The sequence below is a fragment of the Sinocyclocheilus grahami genome, unplaced genomic scaffold, assembly GCF_001515645.1.
Source record: "Sinocyclocheilus grahami isolate Dianchi unplaced genomic scaffold, SAMN03320097.WGS_v1.1 scaffold135.1, whole genome shotgun sequence".
In the NCBI taxonomy this organism is placed as follows: Eukaryota; Metazoa; Chordata; class Actinopteri; order Cypriniformes; family Cyprinidae; genus Sinocyclocheilus; species Sinocyclocheilus grahami.
In genome coordinates this window covers 574934-598124 of record NW_015505314.1, presented here as the reverse complement: position 1 = coordinate 598124, position 23191 = coordinate 574934, and the positions used below count along the sequence as shown (strand labels likewise).

Below are 23191 nucleotides of genomic sequence, written 5' to 3'. Positions count from 1 at the left end.
GGAGCCGGAGGAGTGAGCCAGTGAGGCTCCTGCCACACCAGAACCCAGGCGGGCAACCAGGGCGGAGCCAGAATCCTGTCAGGCAACATTGGTGGGACAGAAATCCCTCTCAGCAACTCGGGAGTACCTGAAAACAAGAGCAGAGAGAGTTTAGTCCCAGCCTCAACAGCTGCAACAGGACAAGCCGATTGCTCTGCAACGGTCCCTGTGAGCTCCCGGACTGGAGTGACTTCCTTAAAGAGCTCTGAGAGCTCCTGAACTGGAGCAGGCTCTAAAGTGGACCTTGTAATCTCCCGGACTAGAGCGGGCTCTGAAGTGGACTCTGTAGGCTCCTGGACTGGAGTGACTTCCTTGATGAGCTCTGTGGGCTCCCGGACTGGAGTGACTTCCTTGATGAGCTCTGCGAGCTCCCGGACTCGAGCGGGCTCTGGAGTGGGCTCTGCGAGCTCCCGGACTGGAGCGGGCTCTGGAGTGGGCTTTGCGAGCTCCCGGACTGGAGTGAGCTCCCGGACTCAAGCGGGCTCTGGAGTGGGCTCTGCGAGCTCCCGGACTGGAGTGGGCTCCCGGACTCAAGCGGGCTCTGGAGTGGGCTCTGTGAGCTCCCAGACTGGAGCGGGCTCTGGAGGGGGCTTTACTGTCCTCCTTCTCGCCCTCCACTGCTTAGTGGGATTCTGAAGGATAGAGGTGGTGGGAAAATCCTTGCAGAAGGGTTCTGATTGGCCTGGTATTGCCCACTGACTGGAGATATTTGATGAAGCCCCAGAAGTCTAGGATCTCAAGTCCTTCCACCTCCCACTGGGGCAAAGGATTATCCAGACAGATGTTAAGGAGGTCCTTAAGTGCAGCCTCATTATAATTCAGACCCAGCGCCAATGTCCAAAAGGTCTTGGCAAAACCACCAACCTCCATTCCTTGCTGCCTCCGAGCCATCAGAGTTCGGTATCGAGCCATTCGCTTTTTCCCTGTGACAGGAGGGACAATCCGAATGTCCATAGTTCAAAAATAAGAAAAACAAACTGTTGGATCTTGTAGTGGCTGTAGTATTCTGTCACAGAATGCCAGGAGAAAACAAGGTAAGATCCAAGTGCAGTTTATTAAAGTAACAAATAAACAGAACAGAACAAAAACGTGGCAAAAGGTAATCCAAAACACAGGGAACAGATAACACGGTCTAAACTTAAACAACATCAAACATCAGATAACAAATACAATACTGCAGCAACGACAGACAGAGTGAGCATGGAATATATAGATGGGATGATGAGTAAATGACCAACAGCTCATCATGATCTGAAATGACTAACAGGTGATCATGATCAGAACAGAAATGACAGGCAAGGGACTATGGGAAATGGAGTTCAAAACATATAACAGAAACGGGAGAGCGCCCTCAAGTGGCCAGTCCAGGGCACCACAACCAGACACTGTGACATAATGATTATAAAGTCTAATATTTCACGAAATGCTCTTCTCTGCTCTTAATTTCTCTAGCGAACTAAGCTGTGGACACATGACTTGCCTGAGGTAAATGAAATGCTACGTGACATTTTGTTTACAAGCTGCTTTATTGACGTCTTTCCGTGGTCGAAACACTGATTGAGCGATTACATGAGGCATGAGATGTTCTTTCATGTTTATTTCACGTTAAAAATAGTAGTAAAGAGGTCGCCCTGTCATTTGAACTGAGGTGTTTATACAGTGATCTGTCACCCCACATTAAAGAACGGCAAAACGGCATTTATTGTTTGAATTTCCTGAAAAAAAATGACATAATTTGAAAGATGAGACTTTGTTTCTTATCAAAAGTAACACTATAACTGTAAGTTTACAATGAAGTTCCACTCATGCAGTAGTTAATACAATGCTGTATTTGTTCGGTACACATGAGTACCAAACCGAAAGACCCGTACCGAAAATTTTCGATCCGAATGCATGTACTGTTACACCCCTACTAACCACCACAATAATCATAACAACTGTTTAACACCTATCCCCAAATTAACATTAATGTGATGTAAACATGCCATGTATTCCTCTCTCTCTCCTGTCCTCCTGGCTAAGTGCTTCCTTGATAAATTAAAACTATTATGCAGAGTGCTGGGATTTGCTGCGTGACATGCTTCACTTCCTGCATCTTAGAGCCCTGCTATCCAGCCCATCCACACCCACTATAGATGCCTCTGTGGCACTGATGTTTACTCTGGCCCTTGCAGCTATGCCCGATTCTTCTCATAAAGAACTTAACAAGCAGATAATGAGTTGAATCAGGTGCACCAGTGTGCTGCTGAGGGACAGGAAGCACACAAGTCATATGCCTGTTGGAGGTTCTCAGCATTTGATGTTTAGAGCTTCATTTGTATAGAATGTCTATTGTGGCTCAGCAGTGATGTTTCGGGGATTTTGCATTGATTGTGTTTGTTTAGAATGCCAGTCACAGAGCAGTGCTCCTCTGGTTTCCGTGCATGCACAGACATAAGATGTCTCAGACGTTTGTTTCCAGAGCTCTTCTTATGTTGTCTCGCTATGATTAGTTTTACGCAGCACCTCTTTCTCTTGAAGACTGTAGTTCAGCTACAGAGCTTAGTTTTGTTCTGTTTTTCAGCTTATATATATCTGACAGAACGTTATATATTGATATATTAAAAAAATTGTTAAGATGTTTAATTAATTTAATATTTAATATATTTCTATATTGCAAGCACTAACCAACAGAAAGCTGCTTGGTTTGAAAGTGACTTTGGTGAGCTTTATGCATTACAGTGTTATTGACAATAGAAATAGGATTTTTTTTTTTTGCCCACAAAATGTTGCCTAAATTTTGCCAATGTAACCTCACCTCAGTGAAACAGACCAAAGGCAAAAGGCTACTGGCTATTGACCCCTTGGATATGTCCCACCTCCAATCTAGGAAAGAAAACAACAGTCATCAAGCCATTTCACTGGCTTCACTGAATCTTTAAAGTTATGCTGAAATCAATATTGTTCTCAAAACTGATGCCAAACAGCTATTTAATGCTTCACATGTGGCATTTCGCAGTGATGTGCTTTCCAGCACACAAGCACTTCCTACACTCACGTACACCGTGTCCCAGACACCTACACGGTCTCACATACAAATGATGGTTTGCTGGTTCAGTGTCTAGCTCTCAAGGGGCAGTGAATCAATGCTGATTATTTTACAGTGCTGTTGATTACTGCTGGTGATAACTTGTTTCTCACCCGAGAATGATTTTAGATTTCTGGAATGTTCATTTATTTGTTCCTTTATTTTATTATAATAACGTATAATATTTTATTTAAATTTTTTTTCACAAAACCAACTGCCCTTAATACAGTACCGTAAGTCAATACTTCAAATATATGCTAAAATTATATATTAAAGTTTAGATTTAAAAAATGCATTTTTGCATAAGAAAACGCTATGTCCTGACATAAGATTCATTTTAGAATTATACTAGTTCTTTTAGTTTTCACAGATGTGTCCCTACTTTTGTGAGACTGACAGATGTATGATTATTTTTATTAAATCTGTCAGAATTAAAGTCATCCCTCAATCTGAAGGTCTTATTTTGATATTTATTTTCATTATTTTGAGATTAACAAGGTCATACAGACACTGGTGGGTTATATATAGTTTTATTGAAACCAAATTTAGGTGACTATCTCTGTGCATTTTTAGTAGACTAATTCAATTTAATTCTATGACACATAATTATTTTTTCAGTTCTATAGCCTGTTTTGTCTGTTTTAGTACTCAAGAATCGGGGGTGTGCATACAGCCTGTCCACCATGTCAGAGCAAAGTAAGCATATAATTTGATCTCTAATTGCAGTTGGAAGCACTCACGGTTTAATTTTTTTAGGCCTGTGGTTTTAGGCCGAGATTTATTGTCATTCATGTTAGGAAATGAAAAGACAGTAAAAGCCAATCCACATGCACCAGTCTATACTGTAGAAAAGCAGCTCATTTGATAAATTTTAGTATTGAATACAAAAAAGCTTTAGCTCTAACTGACACCTTGACTGAGAACATATAAGCCTTTTTTAAAAGCAGCTTGAGCCAGTGTGATTTATGACTCGTAGCAATCAGAGTGTCTGTTATAACCCAGAGAGAAAGGGAGAGGGAACGCAAGAGAATAAATAGATTCAAGATTCAGAACAGAGAGGGAAAAGATAGAACTCTTAACCATCACTGTAGCAAAATTACAACATTTGTTCAAAGCAATTAAGTAATATTACACATTCCTAAATGCATCATAGGATTAAATAAAGAGTAATCTCCTACTAGGATTTTTTTTTTCAGGACATTTTCCCCCAGTTCTCATTTCTATAATATGATCATTTTTTAAACTACAGTAAATTACATTTTGACAATGTTTTTTTGAAGCATGTTTTAAAATCAGTTATTTTGATTCATTAAAGGAAATACAGCAAATGCTACCATGATGCATACATAGTTCAACATAATTTTTTCATGTTACAGTAATGAGAATGAGACACTGTATTTTGCAACTCTAAGGTTTAGACACTCTGTTTACATTCATTAGAATTGGAGAAATAAAATAAGTTAGATTTTCAATACAATGTCAGAATTCGTCTCTTGTTCATTACAAGAAAATAGGAAAAATTAGGCGAAGAAGAGATCTAGAGAGGCATCTTGGGAGCTTGTGTGAAGTATGTCTCTCCTCTGTGTCAGTGCAGGTCAAAGGTTTACGAGAGAGACATTAAATCCTTGTTAAGCCCCAGTGATCAGTATGCGGGATTACAGCCTCTATGCGCTTTACATACAGTATGAAGCACGAATGCACTCCTAAGCGCACACTCTCATAAGTACATTATTGTAGGAGCATGTCTGCTATTGTGCTAATTATACTGACTCCAAAAAGTTTTGGGAAATTTAATGAACATTTAAAAATGTATGAATGTCATTGCATTATATAACAAAATATCAAAACGGCATTTGTTCTAAAGGATGGCAGAAACTTACTTTTCAAGCAAAACATTTCACATTTCACTCTCAAATCAATAAAAAATCCTTTAAAAAGGAAAAAAAACCTTGACAAAAATACCGCAAAATAAATGTGTTTTGAGGAAAATCTCTACATTTATTTCTTTCTGAACTACACTTTGTTTGATAGTTTACCTAATGCAATGACATTGTGATATGCTTACAGTAAGTGGTGACTTAAGTGCCCAAATATTTTTGTTATCATTGTATATACATAGTTGAACAGTATTTTTTAATCTGTTTAGTTTAGTTTATCTAGGCTATCATTGAGTTTAGTTTTATAATTTCCGTTTATTTCGTTTTTATGTTGGTTTTAGTATTATAGATCTGCCAAAGTTAATGAACAACTGGTGTAATTTTTTTTTTTATCAGAATTTCATAATTTATCAGCACAGTTTAGAGTTACTGCTTGTCTTCTCAGGTGGTTGCAAAAAGGTTGCAAGTTTTATAATATGCCATCAAAAACTCAAATTAATTTGTGGCTATTTTTTATTTTATTTATATGTATATTTATTTTTTTAGTAATAATAAGCAAACTTTTAAAGACAATAAATGCTTCTTTAGGTGCCCTTATTCTGAGTTTTGGTTCATAGCTTAAAACTCTGCAATTTCCAGGCTGCTTCAAAACTGAGCATTCAGCTCTATTGTCAGTCAGTTTGTTTGGAAGGGTACAGAGGTCATCTTGAGTAATCCCAAACTCTTTGGCGCAAATTACAGTAAGGTTATCCGTATTCATTCCTTTGATGTCAATGTGGTGTGATTTGTACTTTTAGTACAAGTAAAGTGTAATGAAACTACATTCTGTTAAATAGCCATGTGTGTTTGCAAAGGCACTGATCCACAACCAGGGTGTATATGTTTTGTTTCGGGTGCATGTTGGTAGACACACTTCTGTGCCACTAACAGAGTCAGCGTGTTTGAAGGTCATTATGGTCACTTGAATATGAATATGGCCTGATGTCCCGTACATCAGCAATCTGTCCCATTCTTTTCCTCGTCGTATTCATACAGACTGCACAGTGAGCCATGAAACGCTAAACAGCCTGTAGCGTCACGCTACCATTCGAGTTTAACATCCGTCTGTTCAAACATGCCATGAATGACATAAGGAGGACAGAAGATGATTTGCACAAACCAACAGTTTCTCTCGCAGGGTCAGTTTTATTCAATGCTGCTTCCATCTGTATTTATCTGCACCTCTTCCTTTCTTCTGTCCTTTTGAAGCGCTAAATGCCAAGTTTTCTGAAGCCATACAACTCCGTTAAGTGAGGAAAAAATGTCATTATTCATTAGACATCTTAACATGTGAGTTTGTAAGAGAAGATCTTTTCAATAAATGTTGAAGTTAGCGTTGGGGTTTGAAATAGGTGTTGGTGCTAAGGGTTAAGATCCATATTAGATCAAGGGGTGGGAGTAAGGAGTTTGGTTGGTTGGATCATGGTTAGAAATAGGGGTTAGGTCTAGATTTTAAAGTTTGGGATTGTGGTTCCGGTTAGGGTTCAGTAAAAAGGGCAGGGAGTTCATGATGGAGTTGGCTTGGGGTTTGGAATTGGAGTTGGTGCTGAGGGTTGGGATCTAGGTTAGTAGGAGGAAGGGGTTGGAGAGAACGGTTTGGGATTAGGGTTAGAAATAGTTAGAATTTAGGGGGTTGGATTCAGTGAAAGAATCAAGGAGTCCTTGATGGATTGGGTTGGGGTTTGGAATAGGAGTTGGAGCTGAGAGTAAGGATCCAGATGAAGGGGTGGGAGTAATGGGTTTAAGATACGGGATAAAAATAGGGGTTGGATTTGGAATTTAGTTTTTTTGGTCAGGGTTCAGTGAAAAGATCAGGGAGTCTGTGATGGATTTAGGAGTCTGTGATTTTGCTGTAGGAGTTGACACTGATAGTTAGGATCAGGTTAGATGAAGGGGTGGGAGTAATGGGTTTGGGGTTTGGGATAAGGGTTAGAAATGGCAGTTTGATTTTTAATTTAGAGGTTAGGGCCAGGTTTAGGTACAGGGTCCAGTGAATGAATCATGGAGTACACAATGGATTTGGGCTGTGGAAACATGTTCATCCATCCATTCATTCTCCAAATCACATGTCCTGTGTATGGTTGTGAGGATGCTGGAAATAGGCATGAAAACACTCTGGATGGATGAATGCTAATGTCCTACTTGGCTAAACTATGTTATGCCATATGTGAAATGAGCTAGCAAACATTATGTTCTTCAGCACTGACTGCCATATCAAGATATACATGCAGTTTACCAATTAACAAACAGGCCTTCTCCGTTTTACATCTGATCCTGTGTGAGTCAATCACACAAGGCGTACTGTAGCTCACTCACACGGAGGGATGTCTAATGGCAACATTTAAAGGCTTCTCTATGAATCCAATCAGTGGAACGGTCCAGGAGCATTTAGACAGCCTATTATACGCCCTAATAAAACTGTCAGTGCTTCAGTGAAATGATGTGCCACTTCTTAATGTGCCGCAATTTGGCCCCTCTGTCTCACCACTGGACACTGGCCATCCTTTCAAATTACACTAGTGCAAATGTGAGCGTCTCTTGTGAACAGTTTGGTTCACCCTCTCTGTCTCTTTTTTTTATTACGCCAATTTTCTTTATCCCTGCTGATCGAGTCTCATCTTTGCTTTCCTTTTATCGTTGGTGTGGGAGTCTAAAGCTAAATCTCAAGACTTCTCCATGGTGTAACAGTGAGTTGATTGTTTATAAATGTCTCATTCATAATGTCCAGATGGTGATGTGGTTTTACTGCCAGATCTCTTTGTCTTTGCAATGATTTCATTGCCCCACGTGTCTAGCACTCTTCACTTGTGAAAATGCCCTTGGCTGCTGATTTAAGTGCATTTTGGCATGTTCCCCTGGAATGGTTGGATCTGTCTTTAAAGAGCTGCTCCAGGATCGGAGTCTCCAACCAGAATTCACTGATTTCCAAAGACCCTTCCAGAGCGCCATCTACCGTTTCAATGATTGGCTTATTTAGTGAAGATCTTGTTGTAAGATAATTGTTTCACTTTAGTATAGGGACCAATTCTCACTATTAACTAGTTGCATATTAGCATGACTATTATTAACATATTGGCTAAAGCACATATTCTGCGCGAACATATTCTAAATCCCTAATCCTACCCAATACCTAAACTTAACAACTACCTTACCAACTATTAATAAAAATGGGGGCAAAAACAAAAGTGTTGCGTTTTTAATTTTTGTGTGTGTGTGTGTGTGTGTGTGTGTGTGTGTGTGTGAAACAGAAGCAGATGACTCTTAGCTGGTTGAGGAAAACAAACGCCTCTCAGTGTCTCATCAAAGAGCTAATTAGCTCCGGCTCTACTGATATTCTCATTAGCTGATTTATACCCATTAACTCAGATATAGGCATGGGACCATTAGCTTACCAGACACATGCTTCACAATTTCAAAAGGAGCTTATGGGGAATTGACAGTGGATGTGAATGCACACACGCATAGACAACTCACATAACATTAATATGTCGAAAACATTTACTGGCTTCTCAGTAAGGACAGTTTGGGTCAATTTGATAATGGTTCTTTAACCACAAGTTTCGGAGGTAAATGTACATAACATATTTACATCACTTCACCAAAAAAGCAATGCTCATGTTTTAGCCATTTGACCAAGAAGGACAATCGGCCCCTGACAGGTTATATCTCATCAGCTGGGTCACTCACACTAGGTTAAATGCGGAGAAAGGCTGTTTTCTTAAGCTTAATATGAATTAGGCCTGTAAAGGGCATCTTTATATATTGATATGATGTGTACTTATATTAAATGTATGTATATACAGTATATATATATTTATATTTAAATACATGTTATTGAATATTCAATATTGCTATATGTGCAACACTCAGTATATGCCATTCGGCACATATTGAATATATTCTAGAGGCAACTTCATACCTCGATGTGCTCAGCAGTCAGACTGCTGCCTGCTGGGTCTGTGTGTATATTATGAATAAATTAAGATTAATGCTCCCCATCTGATCTCTGTGCTGCTTAAATCTTGTTTAGTTAATGAAATGCACCTTAGTCATAAAGCAAGCACTAGATGATAAGCAAGTCATTGATTTGCGGCAAAGTGGACATCAGATGTCCTGAGTGTCCACAGCATATTTTAATCAGTATGCACTAGAGTCCACACATGAGAGGCTGGAAGGAGATATCATTATGCTTAAAATCACAATATACAGAAAAGCTTCATTGTTCTATACAGTCCAAGAAAATCAATATTATAGAAGAAGGAGGCGGGAACCGGTGAACATTTAAACAAAACTTTAATAATAAAATAAGCACAAAACAGCGCGACAGCCCCTCACGGACGACTGCCATGCACAAAAAGACCCAAAACACAAAAATAAAGTCCAGGCCTCGTCCTCTCTTGTCTTGCACTATCGTCACTCCTCCTTTTATCCTTCTGGAGCTCCTCTGTGGGACTCGAGACCGGTGAATGGCGCAGGTGTCGTGCATTATCACTTACTTCCACCGGCCTCGCTCCGTTCCCAAAGCTCACGGCCCCGCCCCGCCTCACTCATCACAATACACATATACACACACACACACACACACACATATATATATATATATATATATATATATATATATATATACACTGACACTGAAGGCTGGAATAATGGCTACATTTTTAAATATATTTAAAAAGAAAACAATAATTTTAAATTGTAACAATATTTCACAGTATAAGTTTTTCCCTGTATTTTTGATCAAATAAATGCAGCCTTTGTGAGCATAAGAGACCCTTGCAATGGGACCCTGCCGTTAACCAGCCATTAAAAAATTAAACGGTAAAACTGTGAAGCACAAATGGATACATAAAACAACATATATTTTTTCATAAAAAAGCTACATATCATTATAGCTTTTAAAACTAAAAATAAAACACATTTTTATAGTATTATTATATTTAGCATTACTGTTGTTATGCTTTTAATTATAATATAACAACAGCAGCAGCAGCAACAACAACAATAATAATTAAATAATTAATAATAATTAGCCTTTATGACAACTTCCTATGTGACAGTTTGCCCCGCTATATTCTGTTTGTTGTCCAAACGCACACGAAAAGACTCTTTCTGTACTGTAGGATCTTCTCTCCCTGCTGTCATCCTCCACTCATGTGATCACCAATTAGTGAATAGCAAATTTGGACAAGTAGGCAACTTTTCCGTAATTGCCAGATGGCAGGATGTTGTGGGACACATTTACTAATAGAAGCCTGTCTGGATTACGTTTTCTCCTAGTCTCACCTGCATCATACAAATTTACGGCATTTGATGAATGTTATTAGCATAATCTGCTTTATATGCATCAAGGATGTTGCAGAATCTAGGACGTGATTATTTGAATGTGTCATACAGTGCAGGTTCAAATTGGGCGAGATATTTAACAGCCGCATCCGTGAGCTAATTAAGACCTGTGAAGTGATGTGAACTACATTAGGAATTGAAATTCGAGCATTGTTATTCACTGTTTTCTGTGTTCATTTATTGTGATTTATAGCCATTGACCGCCATGCACCAGCAGCTCCTGTTTTTTAGCAAAGCACTACTTTCAGCAAATATTTTCTTTTTTGGGAAAGTATGTTTTCATCTTTTTGCCTCAGAAGACCATTTGATTTTCACCCATTGATGAGGCTTGATATGACTTGTATATGTGCTCTCCAGAGCACTGTTCCATTCATTTCTCTATCCATACAAATGAAGCACAATCAAGCCACTTTGCTTTCTTTTCAGCTAGTGTCATTGATTTCTTGCTCAGCCTTGCTCACTGAAGCAGCCCAGTTGTGGCCTGTTGGACTCTCTGCTCCTTATTTGATGACTCATGCCCAGCCGACGGCAACACGCTGCACTTTGCTTTTTAATCAGCCAGTTACCGTTATGCTTGTGTCGTAAATGCAGCATGAAGAAAGAGTATCAGTGTGTGATTATTTATTTCGATTAGAATTTAGTGTGCATTAAAATACTTATTTTGTGTGAGGCGGCTGCATGTCAGATTCTTTATGTAGGCTGTACGTCCAAAAAGAGCTGAGGACTGTTTCTGTATTATACATTAGAAACTCAAAAAGATCACCTTCACATTAAAAAGACATTATAATGCATTATAATCACAATCAGAGGATCCTGAGTTTCCAGCCTAGTCTCATTGTTTATATGTAGGTGTCTCTACATGGCATTATATACATTACATATTCTTTTTTTGCATGTTTGGGTATGCTGATGTGAACAATGTGGACACAACAAAAATGGAAAGTGTTACATATTTACAAATTTATATAAAAATTAGGGTTGTCAATGCTAAAATAATGTAACGTAATTAACACAAAATTACTGAAGCGCAATTTCTATTCTAACCCTTTAACGAAGTTTTGCTTCACTGTTTGCGATCAGATCATTTTAAACCACTAAACTTAGGGACGTTCTTCAGTCCAATGATCCAGTAAGGCAATGCATTCAAACAGTCAGTCCAAAACAGCGCTAATGTAAAGAAAACCAGGCTGATCACATCAGAGATGGCGGAGAGAATAGAAACTCATGTTGCATTTTCAGTGAATTATTCATTTAGTGTTATGCTTTAAAACACGAGCTCTGGCATATTCTGTGATTGTCTCTGAGGAGCGTGATCCCTCATGCATCGCACTGTGTGAAATACAGACTGAAAACATCCCACGGCTGTATGGCCAGATGATAGGCCTACGCACGTTTCTCGTCTGGATAACCAGCATCTCACTAGTAAAGTTTTATTGGATGAGGATTGCAATCAATGTAATGAGTACTTGTATCCAATTCACTAGTAAAGTTTTATTGGATGAGGATTGCAATCAAGGTAAAGATGTTTGCGATGACGTACAGGAGTTGTACCGTAAACATGCGTGAGTATGATATATGTGCAAACAAACCATGTATGAGCGCTCTCGATGCACTCATCATGCATTGTATTTATGCACAGACACATTTCTGAACATTCACATTGTTTCCATTCACATTCAGGATTATGCTTTGATTTGTAATGTTTTGGTTCTTTAATGTTTTTTTTGGTCTCCAAGTGTCCTTTTTTGGAAAAGACATCAAATTTTATTTGTAAAATAACTTGCAGAAAATACAGTTTTGTGAGAATCACCCTTCAGTCTTTTGGTTTACATTGCAGGATATAGCAAATAATGACAAAATGTTAAACCAGATAAAGGGTGTATGCTTAATTTCATGATAAGTGTGTGATTAATCGTGATTAATCACCTCAAAAAGGGTGTGATTAATCTGATTTAAAAATTTAACAGCCTTAATAAAAATCTTAAATTTAAGCATAACCACTTTTCAAAAAAAAAATTTTTTTTTATGCATTTTCAGCATATTCAGAAAATGTGTTAAATGTAATGGTTAAATGTTAAGTAATGATAAAAGTCATTCACTTTAAAGTTATTCTTTATATAATATTCTATATATAATTAGTGGTCAACCGATATATCGCCAATGCCGATATATCGGCCAATATTTGGCATTTTTCAAATAATAAACGTTTTTCTGTTTGGCCGATGTGTTCGAGGCGGGACTTTTGATGGCGCTGATAATGATAATTTTTCTTCTTGTTCGCTGCCATCGTTCAGTTCTGTCTAATATGGATATAAGTCTATCTAATCAAATGAATTAAAATGTATACAAAAAAGTATTATAACGATTGCTTTAATATTATTAGTAATAGAAAGGCAAACATTAGAATACTTTCTCATTTGCCGTCAGCATTCAGCAAACACGCATTTATATAATTTAAACAAATCTTTGAATGACTAATGAACATTTAATTTCACAAACCTTGCAGATTTAGTCGAATCTAGTTGAGATCTTGTGAAGTGTGCATTTGTATCCTGCATTATCGCGTGTTCTCTGGTTGACGGTCTATCCGTGCAAATTGAATGCTGACAGGAAGAGAGTTCAGCTTCACTGGAGACGTGGGATCGACAAACTTTAAACTCGTGATTTGAATCTTTGAATGACTAATGAACATTTAATTTCACAAACCTTGCAGATTTAGTCGAATCTAGTTGAGATCTTGTGAAGTGTGCATTTGTATCCTGCATTATCGCGTGTTCTCTGGTTGACGGTCTATCCGTGCAAATTGAATGCTGACAGGAAGAGAGTTCAGCTTCACTGGAGACGTGGGATCGACAAACTTTAAACTCGTGATTTGAAATTATGCTGCGCTTTATGCAGTTGCCCACTGTCATATTCATGTCATTTTCACTGTGTGCTGTATGTAAAATGAGTGTTACCTTGGCTTTATTTGAAAAAAATAAATTATTCACACAAACTTCCCAGAATACAGAGTGCCCTGTTGGTTACAGTGTTTACTTCCTTTTTAATTAGATTTGTATTAAATATTTATTTATTTGTGAAAAATGCTTTGTCTTCTAAAGTTTAAGTATGTTTATTTTACACAATTATTTTTAATCCATTTTCAAATTATTTCAAATTTCTTAAATATAAATTAAAATAAATAAAATTATATCGGCCACCCTGCTTTCCAAGATATCGGCATCGGATGTCAAAAAACCCATATCGGTCGACCACTATTCAAAATTGTCATTTTTTGAACCGAGGTAGCACTAGAATCATAGAACAGAATAAAATGTTTAACTGTGTTAAATAAATCCCATTGATCACAAATACAGTGCATAAATAAATAAACCCAATTGATCATAAATAGAATCAACCAATTAATTCCATGAATGAAATATTCATAGATTATTCATAGAGAGGATTTGTAAACATCTATATCTGTAAAGTTGTTCATATGTAAATGATTTGCATTTTAGATTATGTCAGTACGTGAATAATGTATGCTTTAGTGTCTAGGAAAACATAAGTAAATGTACAGTACATGTGATATAACCACGGTTTCGGTAAAATACATGGGAATACTCATCAGTTAAATTCAATTAGAATTTTGTGTACATTAAACTACTTATTTTGTAGGAGTGAGCATGTCAGATTCTTTATGTAGGCTACTCATCCAAAAAGAGCAAAGGACTATTTCTGAATTATTTTACTGATGTTTTGTACATCAGAAGTCAATATAATCGCTATTTTAATCACAATCAACCTGGAGCCTTAAAGAGCAAATATACTGTTCTGACCAGTGTTAATTTTGACAGCAAATTTTTATTTAGTCTTAGTCATCTGAATTGCTTTAGTTTTAGTGTAGTTTTAGTCGACTAAATGTCATAAGATTTTAGTCAACTAAATCTACAGTAGATGGGTTTAGTTAGTGTAATGCTTTTATTAAGCATTTCTCTAAAATGTCCTATATAGGTTTGATATTAAGGTTTTATCATGCAATATAGACACAGACACGGAACTGTTTTGACACAACATGCCTTTATATTAAAATGAATTAAAACCACTTCTCATAAAGAAACAAGAACATGGTCCTCCTTTCAGTTAAATACCAATGGTTATATAATATTCGTTCTTTATAATAACTTACCACATTCTTCATTCTTTCAAGCAGACTTTATATAAATCAATTTAGATTAATCCTTATTAGGCTCACTAAAGTCATTCAATCAAGAGCAGTGAGTGATTTTCTCGCTTTCTTTTGTTGCTTGATTAACATTAAATGACACATACAACAGCAACTAAATTAGGCTTCTGTCCCTTTAAAACCGAATGCACGGATGTTTTTATACTGATACACATCCGATATACACCAAACTGTTTACGCTCACTTGTGACGTAACCGAGTGTTTACGTGAATACTCGTCAAAACGGACAATTCGACATCATTTTGTGTGTATTTCTCCATTCATTTGACGTGAAAGAGAACTGAATTCAGTCGTGCGCTGTGTGAGAGGCGCTTTTCTGTGTGCGCGCTTCGGGTGTGTGCGCTCAGAAAACTGGACCGAATTGAGTTCTCTTTTGCATTGTCATGCTTTTCAAATTGATCCATATGTCTGCTCTTCTCTTACTCCCAGATATTGAAATTTTTTAACGCTTCATGAGACGTGCAGCAAGTGTATGCTAGCTTATGTCCCGCCAGATAAATCAGTAGGCTGCTACAGTCCAAATGTGCGCATCTAACCTCCTAACCATGCAGGAGATCTGATTGGATCTCTTACCAAATCGTCCCTCCCTAACATTTTCGTCTCGTTTTTATTCGTTGATGAAAATGTCAATTGATTTTCATCATGGTTTTTGCGTTTTTATTTCGTTATCGTCTCGTTTTCATTGATGAAAAAATGTTGTTGACGAAAATTATTCGTCAACGAAATTAAAAATCTGACAAGCTTATAATGACATCAGTAGCATTTTCATCTCCATATAGCAATTCAGGAACCCTACACAGTGAAAAATACTTCTTAATAAGAAGTGGATCTTTCCTAAACCATTGAAGAACATTTGACGGTGAAGTTTACACAGTTTTACATGACTGTTCAGGCCTTGTGGTTCACCACAAGCTCACTGACTGTCCATATGCAGAGTTCTGATTATGATAAATGAAACTGCATTCATGTGCACAATAAATATGTATGTAATTGGTTACAAGTAGTGATTGACTAATATGGTTTTAAATGGTCGATAACTTTGAGAACAGTGAGACCAATATAAAGCCGATTTAATTTAACAATAAAAAAAACATGCACAACATTGCTGCGATAAAAAATATTTATTATACATGTACATTTTTTATTAAAATAATTTATAATCATAAAAATTAAATAGTTTTAGATTAGCAATAAATTTAACCGCAGTCATATTCTTAATTCCTTATTGGATTAACTGTGCAGCTCTAGTATGTTTGTGCACTCTTTCTCTCTTCCCCCGATCCAAATCCCAAACAGGTCATTTGCATCGCCTTGTTCATTCCTGAAGGTCATCTGTGGTAAGACATGAAAGACAGAGAGGGAGAAGTTGAATGCAAGACACTGGACGGCCTGTGTATGCGTGTGTTTGTTTTGTGCATTTCAAGGCCGATTTAGGAAGAGTTTAGAGAGAAAATATTCATGAATCTGCCGTTTGATGTTGGCGAATATTGTTTAGCTCTTAATACCAGAAGAGGTGCTCTACACTGCCACTGCTTCCTGTTTGTTATGATTAGAGTTCAGAAGCCTCGTGGACTTTCGCCTCCTCTCAGTCAATGTTTTTCCTCCAGGGGGAAAATGGGCATTTGATGAGATGTGAAGATGCCGCTTGGTGCATTTTAAGCATCTTTCTGTCATTGGATTTGGGCGTCCTTTCATTGATTGCAACAGGAGATTTTGATTTTTTGTCATGAAAAAGGATCAACAAATACAGTCCTTAGGGTCAAACTTGTATATTTTACATTCAAATCTCTATTTTTCTCAACAGATACATGAAATATTCAAATAATAACCACTTGTCCTCAAAACGCAATTGCTTTAGAGAGGAGCAAATACTGAATTGAATAGATATTTGAATAGCTGCTGTTTGAATTGTATCTTCGGTTGTGTCAGTAATTAACAATCGGTCCCTATAGATTCTCTTTGCCACCTGGAAAATTCTCAGTCCCTTAAAGTATATAACGGCCGGGAAACAAGAAAACACACATCAAATTGTATTCTCAATACTTCAACTTTATTCATAGATACAAAGATATTATATAGGCATATGTCGAGGGGAGTTTCAACCCTTTAACCAATGAGGATATAGATGACATACATATAGGATGTTGGCCAAGAATATGTGTTATACAAAATGGCCACATGTACAGGAAAATATGGACATATTAGGAATAAACTTGGCGAAGGATGCTGAACTATCTTCATAGTTCATCACGAACCCCATTACCTTGGAGTCCTAGCTATCGTGTCCTCATTTGAACATTTGAACCAAGAAAAGCTAATGCATACATGTGCGCATGCGTACCTCGAATATGAGTAAGAGATATTAAAACATAATACAAGAGAGAGAGAGCAGATCAGATGGAGGATGGGGGAATCAGAGAGTGACAACAGTGCGCTGTACAGGGAGGGCGAGTGAGAGAGGGAGAGAAGAAAAGGAGGGGTGAAAACATCTGGAACCAATACAGACAGAGAGTGTTTTCTAACAGGTTGTAATACAGATTAAATGGTCTTGATTTTAAATGCTGTTCAATTTGTAATGCCACACTGATGCTTAACACAACACCACAACAATTTCAGCAAATTAAGTAAATTGGTAGAAATTAATGCAATGACTGAATTACTGAAACCAATGAGACAAGTCTGAAATAAAAAAAATAGTAAATATTAATTCTGCACTATTTCTAGGCCATTAATCAAATAGGTTGATTTGAACTTCTTTTTATAAAAGTTTAGACTTCCTTCCTTCCATTGAAAGACATGTTGCTTTTGAAACATTCCCAAATTATTTTCCACAAAGTTGTATTAACATTTTGCATTAAATTAGAATTAAATTACAAAATAGATGTGATCTCAGAAATGACTTTTAGACCCCACTTACAAAAAAAAATAAAATACTAGCTAAAAAAATTAATAAATAAATGAAACTGCATTCACACAGCTGAGAATGTAGCTCAATAGGGAACAGCTGCTGTGTAAACAAAATAATAAAAGGTTATCGTCTGGCTTTTTTTCTGTTTTGATTTGCTTCAAATTCCCACTTCAAATATAAAACTAAAGATCCAGCATGCTAAAGGTTTTGTTCTCCATTGCAGGTCACTTTTCACCTTGGAAGACTTCTAAACAGGTAAAACGTATCGTATTCCAGCCCTCTGAATTTAATTAAAAGAACTAACATCAAGCGTGTACTCTCAATATTGAGTGATTAGGTCACATTATACATTATACAGCATCTGTATGAATAGCCATGACTGTTGAGCTTTATTACTAAGATGAATGCATAATAGAGGCTTTATTATATTGTTATAACATATTACCACTAACTGCACTGTACTAAGCTACTGCTTGTGTCTCTTAATAGACAGATACAGTAAGAGACTAATTTGCTTCATAGATACACCACTACAATGCCAAACGGCAGCTATACTTTTACAGTATTTTAAAATAAATCAATCAGTTTTAATAGAACAAATAATATTTTCTAGTTACAAGTATAATTTGTTCTATTAAAATCTTTTTAGAGATCTGTCTATACTCAAGTCAGCTAGAAATAGCTTTTTGTGAGTGCAGAATTGTTTTAAAAATCCACTAATCACAACTGGAAAGGTTGTGGAAATTCATTTGTTAAAAGCTGTGGGGACCCCAGTTGAAATAAACACTTAATACAGCAGAGAACAAATCACTGCACCTTCACTGATCTTCTCTCACTAACCAGTGCACTATGTAATGTGGCACATAAAACCTTGACCCTCAGCAGCAGTCTGTCTCTGTAATGTCCTCTGATTCTGATCCAGTTTTCTCAACTGTTTTGTCTGCTTGACTACAGCCTAAAGAAAATGTTCTTCAAAATCTGAACTGTATATGTATATTTACGTAAATGTATATGACCGAATAAGGTAAATGACGGCATATAATTATTTGCAAATAAATCAAATGATTTTAATAGGCCAAATAATATGTTCTTGTTAAATATATTTAACATTAAATATATACATTTTAGTGAAATCTAATTTTGCTCAGGTTTTGCATTTTTGTGAGTGCAATTTCGATAAAATGTTGTTTTACATTTTTAAAAGATGTCTAACTCTAATTGGAAAAAAAGCACTTAATTTGTGATCATTTTAGAGCTGAGAGCAAACAAAAAATAAATAAATCAACTGACTTTAACATACCAAATCTAGTTATGCTCGGGTCAATTAAAAACTTTTTTTTTTGAGTGCAATTTATACAGTATAATCCAGTTATCCAGAAAATCTATCACAACTGAAAATGTTATGGAAATTCATTATTAAAAGATGTGAGAACCCTTGCTTAAAAAAACCCCATATGTGATCATATTACAGCTGAGAACCAAAGAAACCAACAAATCAATCAATCAAATTATATTGATTATATTTTCTCTTAAAAATCTAGTTATGCTCAAGTCGGCTAGCATTTAGCATTTTTGTGAGAGTAATTTATATAAAAAATGTTTTACAAATCCAGTAATCACAACTGGAAAAGTTATGAAAATTCTAATTTCGTATATACACACAAACACACACTACATCAGTACATGCTACATGCCTACCTATCCACCCACACATTTATTTATTTTTAGTTCGAGATCCCTGCCCTGTCTCCTTCTATAACAAAGGCTTGACTGGTCATAAATCGACTGATTTTTCTTCACTCTACAGAGAGTCAGTCGCACTGCCTCGAGCTGTTGGCCACTGTACTGTCATTCTTCAACACATATCTTTATATCTATCTCTATAGGGAACAGAACTGGGACAGAGCAAACGTCTCGCTACTGCAGTACAGTAGAGCAGTTTAGGCTTTATCATCTCTGTCCCTCCCTTACGCTGGGGTTTAATTAGACACCATTTGCTTTAAGAATGTCTCCACAGCCAGAGAGAGTTTCATGACTGGAAAATGTTAAAATGGTCAATTTTTTCTGCAATTATCCATGTCCAAATAATATTAGCCTGCGTTGAATGTCACGGTTATATGGTCAGAGCACTGAATCATTCAGTCGATTGAAATTATGCGATATGAGCACATGATAATGTGGCTTTTGCTACAGACTGGCAATGGATAGAGCTTCAAAATACCGAAATGTTGTAATCCATATGAGAACAGCCTTAATGAATATGGCTTATAATAGAACTGAAATATGTGAATATCTTTTAGACTTCTGACAGTAGTTATAATATTGATGTTTATGTACAGTATTCGCTCAGAAATGGCTCAGAGGTACAATCATTTTGACAATCTAAAGAAATCAAAATCTTTTTATTTCATCTACGAGCGTGTAAATTCTAATGCCCCGATTTTCACAGACTCTAACTCAAAGTAGAGTTAGCACATACACTATTTATAATAAAACTGTATTTTTTTATTCATCACAAACCTGAACCCAGTGCAAAGCTGAAGTTCTGTTTAAAAACTGACTTGAACCCCCCCTCTGTGTGAGCCTCTTTGAGCAACGATTGCTCTGAGCACAAACCTATTTGCAAGAGTATGTACGTCACAGCGCTTCGCTCTGGAAATAATAACATCATCTATGAGCTAATGTGCGTGTGTGCATGAGTTTGCTTGGCAGTAACTTTTTAATCTGTTTGTTTCCCAGCCGCACACAGCAGCCCAGAGGCATTTGCCTTCATCCTCTTGAGCTCCTCCAGATTAACATGCTAACACTGACCTCCTTTAATAAGCCTTGGCATCGTTCTCAGTCTGGCATCTACTTTCTCTCTTTGTTGATTTTTCCTCCTCTTCTTCAATTATGCCTTTTGTTTGGCTTTGCTTTTAGGGCGCTTTCAACGCTAAAGCTTTTGGCACAAACCCGAATCCATTTGTTGTCCAGGGTTGGGTACTATTATTTAATCATCTCACTGTCGGTTCAAAAGTTGGAACTGAACAGCCACGACCTGACAGGAAGTTGAATTGTATGAATGTGAATGACAGGAAGTAGAATTTACTAATTGCAATTCAAATGTTCCTTTTTCTTGTTGACAGTTGGATTTATTGGGGTAAATGTCTTCTTTCGGTTGATTTTAATTGTATTTTAATTATATAAATTCTACTACCTTATTCAAATTTTGCAAATTTAATTGAAATTTAAAAAGCATTCTGATGCAATTCATATATACACAATTTGACCTAAATCATGAAAATGAACAGATATAGAAACCAAATAATTTGCATTTTTGTAGTCATTGACTGGTTGTTCATATGACAATGTGTATAGTTAGAGATACACATTATGTATTTTGTCAGTAGTACTTTATAAAAAATTATTAAAATACACTACCGTTCAAAAGTTTGGGATCAGGAAGTGTTCTAAAAATTCTAAAAACATCTGTGTAAACAAGAGATTGTTTAACATTTATTTATTGAAATCATCTCATAATTTGGTAATGGAATTGTATTTCTTGTTTTTTTCTTTCTTTCAAATATTTACTCTATAAAGCTACTAAGAGAATCGTTAATCGTTAAAGGGGTCATATGATGCAAATTAAATTTTTCCTTTCTCTTTGGAGTGTTACAAGCTCTTGGTGCATAAAGAAGATCTGTAAAGTTGCAAAGACTAAAGTCTCAAATCCAAAGAGATATTCTTTATAAAAGTTAAGAGTCAACCATACCTACCTAAAACGGCTAAAAAGACAGTATAAGTCATTATAATCAGTAATTATGTCTCCGCTGGATGCAACAAATGCCTCATTTGTAATGGGTTTTGTCTCGTCCTGCTGAGAGACGGCATCACAGTATGGTGAGGGGCGTAACATTTCCGTCACACGCTTGAGGTATTCGGCCAATCACAACACACTGGATAGCTGGCCAATCAGAGCACACCTCGCTTTTTTAGAACGATGAGCTTTGTAAAAATTGACGCGTTTCAGAAAGGCGGGGCATAGAGGAGCAACAATAGTGTACATTATATGGAAAAGAATGTGTTTTTTTAACCTTAAACCGCATAAACACATTTCATTACACCAAATACACAAAATAATGTTCTTTTTAGCAACGTCATATGACCCCTTTAAGAGGAATCGGAACTAGTAAAAATGACAAAAGTGCAAAATGACTAGCAGAGGTAGAGGGTGGGGGAATCAAACTTGGGTTCAAAGCAAGCAATCAAATCATGTGTGGCAACAGCTTTGATATTAGAAAAAGTGGACTATGCCTGATTACTGTTCTTCACACATTCTATTTGCATAACCTAATTTTGGGTGTTGTGCAAGATCCCGGTGTATTGAAGTGGTTTGGGAACGTTTCGCCCACAGCTTACATTCAAGATTACATTCAGTGTCGTCAGCAATAGAGAAACAAATCAAGCGTCCTTGATGAGCCCTTGATGCGGCCTTATTTTGCTGAGCTAGAACTAACTTGCCACATATTGTGTGAGTGTATGCTTCATTTAAAAACGAATTACCACAAAGCGAGTTCATTGTTAAACACCTTCCTATCCCACGGCCAGTGAAATTCCAAGGCGGAAGTTGCCTGGAAGAGCTCAGTTTGCTTACTCAGTTCAGCATATTAATAAGCTCAGCGCTGGGCGCTTTACTGAATGCCGGTGTATTTGCAGGTCGTGGAATGTTGGGATCCTCACAGCAGTCCCACAACCAGTCTATCTATCCATGCTCTCCCTCACAGCGCTCCATATCTGCACTGGCCCTCAGGTCCAGAGTTTGACCTGACCAAGCCTGACCCCTATGACCTGTATGAGAAGTCCAGGGCTATCTATGAGAATAGGCGTAAGTAACTGAAGTAACTTCTTGCTAGCACCTAAAGCTAGCATTAATGCCTACTGCTAATCTGTGCTGTTTACCTACTGTATTTTTCCACTGAAATTTGCACACTTGCTTATGCACATCAAACACCAATTTTATTTCCTGTTATACATGTCAAAAGGTATGTAGCAGCGTGTCCTAATGAGGCAGAATGTGCTAAAGCAGCTAACGTTAAAAGCTATCTTTTCGGTGAGATTCGGAATGAGCGACAAGAAATTTTGGCAATTACTTGATTTGTATTTCTGTAGCATTATGTAAAGTTGCCCTACCCACAGTGAAATATCATTAGTTGAATTTTCCACTCCACAGTTGTAAAAAATGTAATGGAAGAAATCGTATCGTCAAATATCGGCCGTAGAAATGGAAGTTAAATTGAGTTGCTTTTATATAAGGAGTTTTTAGCCACTAAAGAAGCCAAATTTATGTTACAAATGTTGTTAGATTTTATTAATGATATTAATCATATCAGAGCTGTACTTGAATGTATGTTACCAAGAGTAAATAGAGTTCAAGATGGCCACTGAATAAACTGATATTAAACTTCAAATATGCTCACCTACAACTTTCCGTTTGAACCAAAAAATGACTTTTACTGGTGCCTTATTGAGTTGGGCCTGGTTAGAACATGGACTTGAGTGACCATGTCAGCTCTCTCGGACTCAAAAACTACCTTTCCATTGTTGTGTCTTACAATGTTGTCCTCCATGGTAAGTGTTTTGAGGTTGTTGCATCTAGTCAGTTTGGAAAGTTTTCCACAATGAGATCTGTAGAGCTGCTCTGGGGTCT

At 37.0% G+C, this 23191-nt stretch overlaps 1 protein-coding gene across 1 annotated transcript in view; it reads left to right on the top strand.

Annotated features, from left to right (window-relative positions):
* LOC107590979 (membrane-associated guanylate kinase, WW and PDZ domain-containing protein 2-like) overlaps positions 1-23191 on the top strand; it is a 189141-nt gene that overhangs the window by 140239 nt on the left and 25711 nt on the right. The window contains exons 10-11 of the mRNA XM_016279950.1: positions 15149-15176; positions 22182-22369. Coding sequence (XP_016135436.1) covers positions 15149-15176; positions 22182-22369 — 216 coding nt within the window. The remainder of the gene's footprint in view (positions 1-15148; positions 15177-22181; positions 22370-23191) is intronic.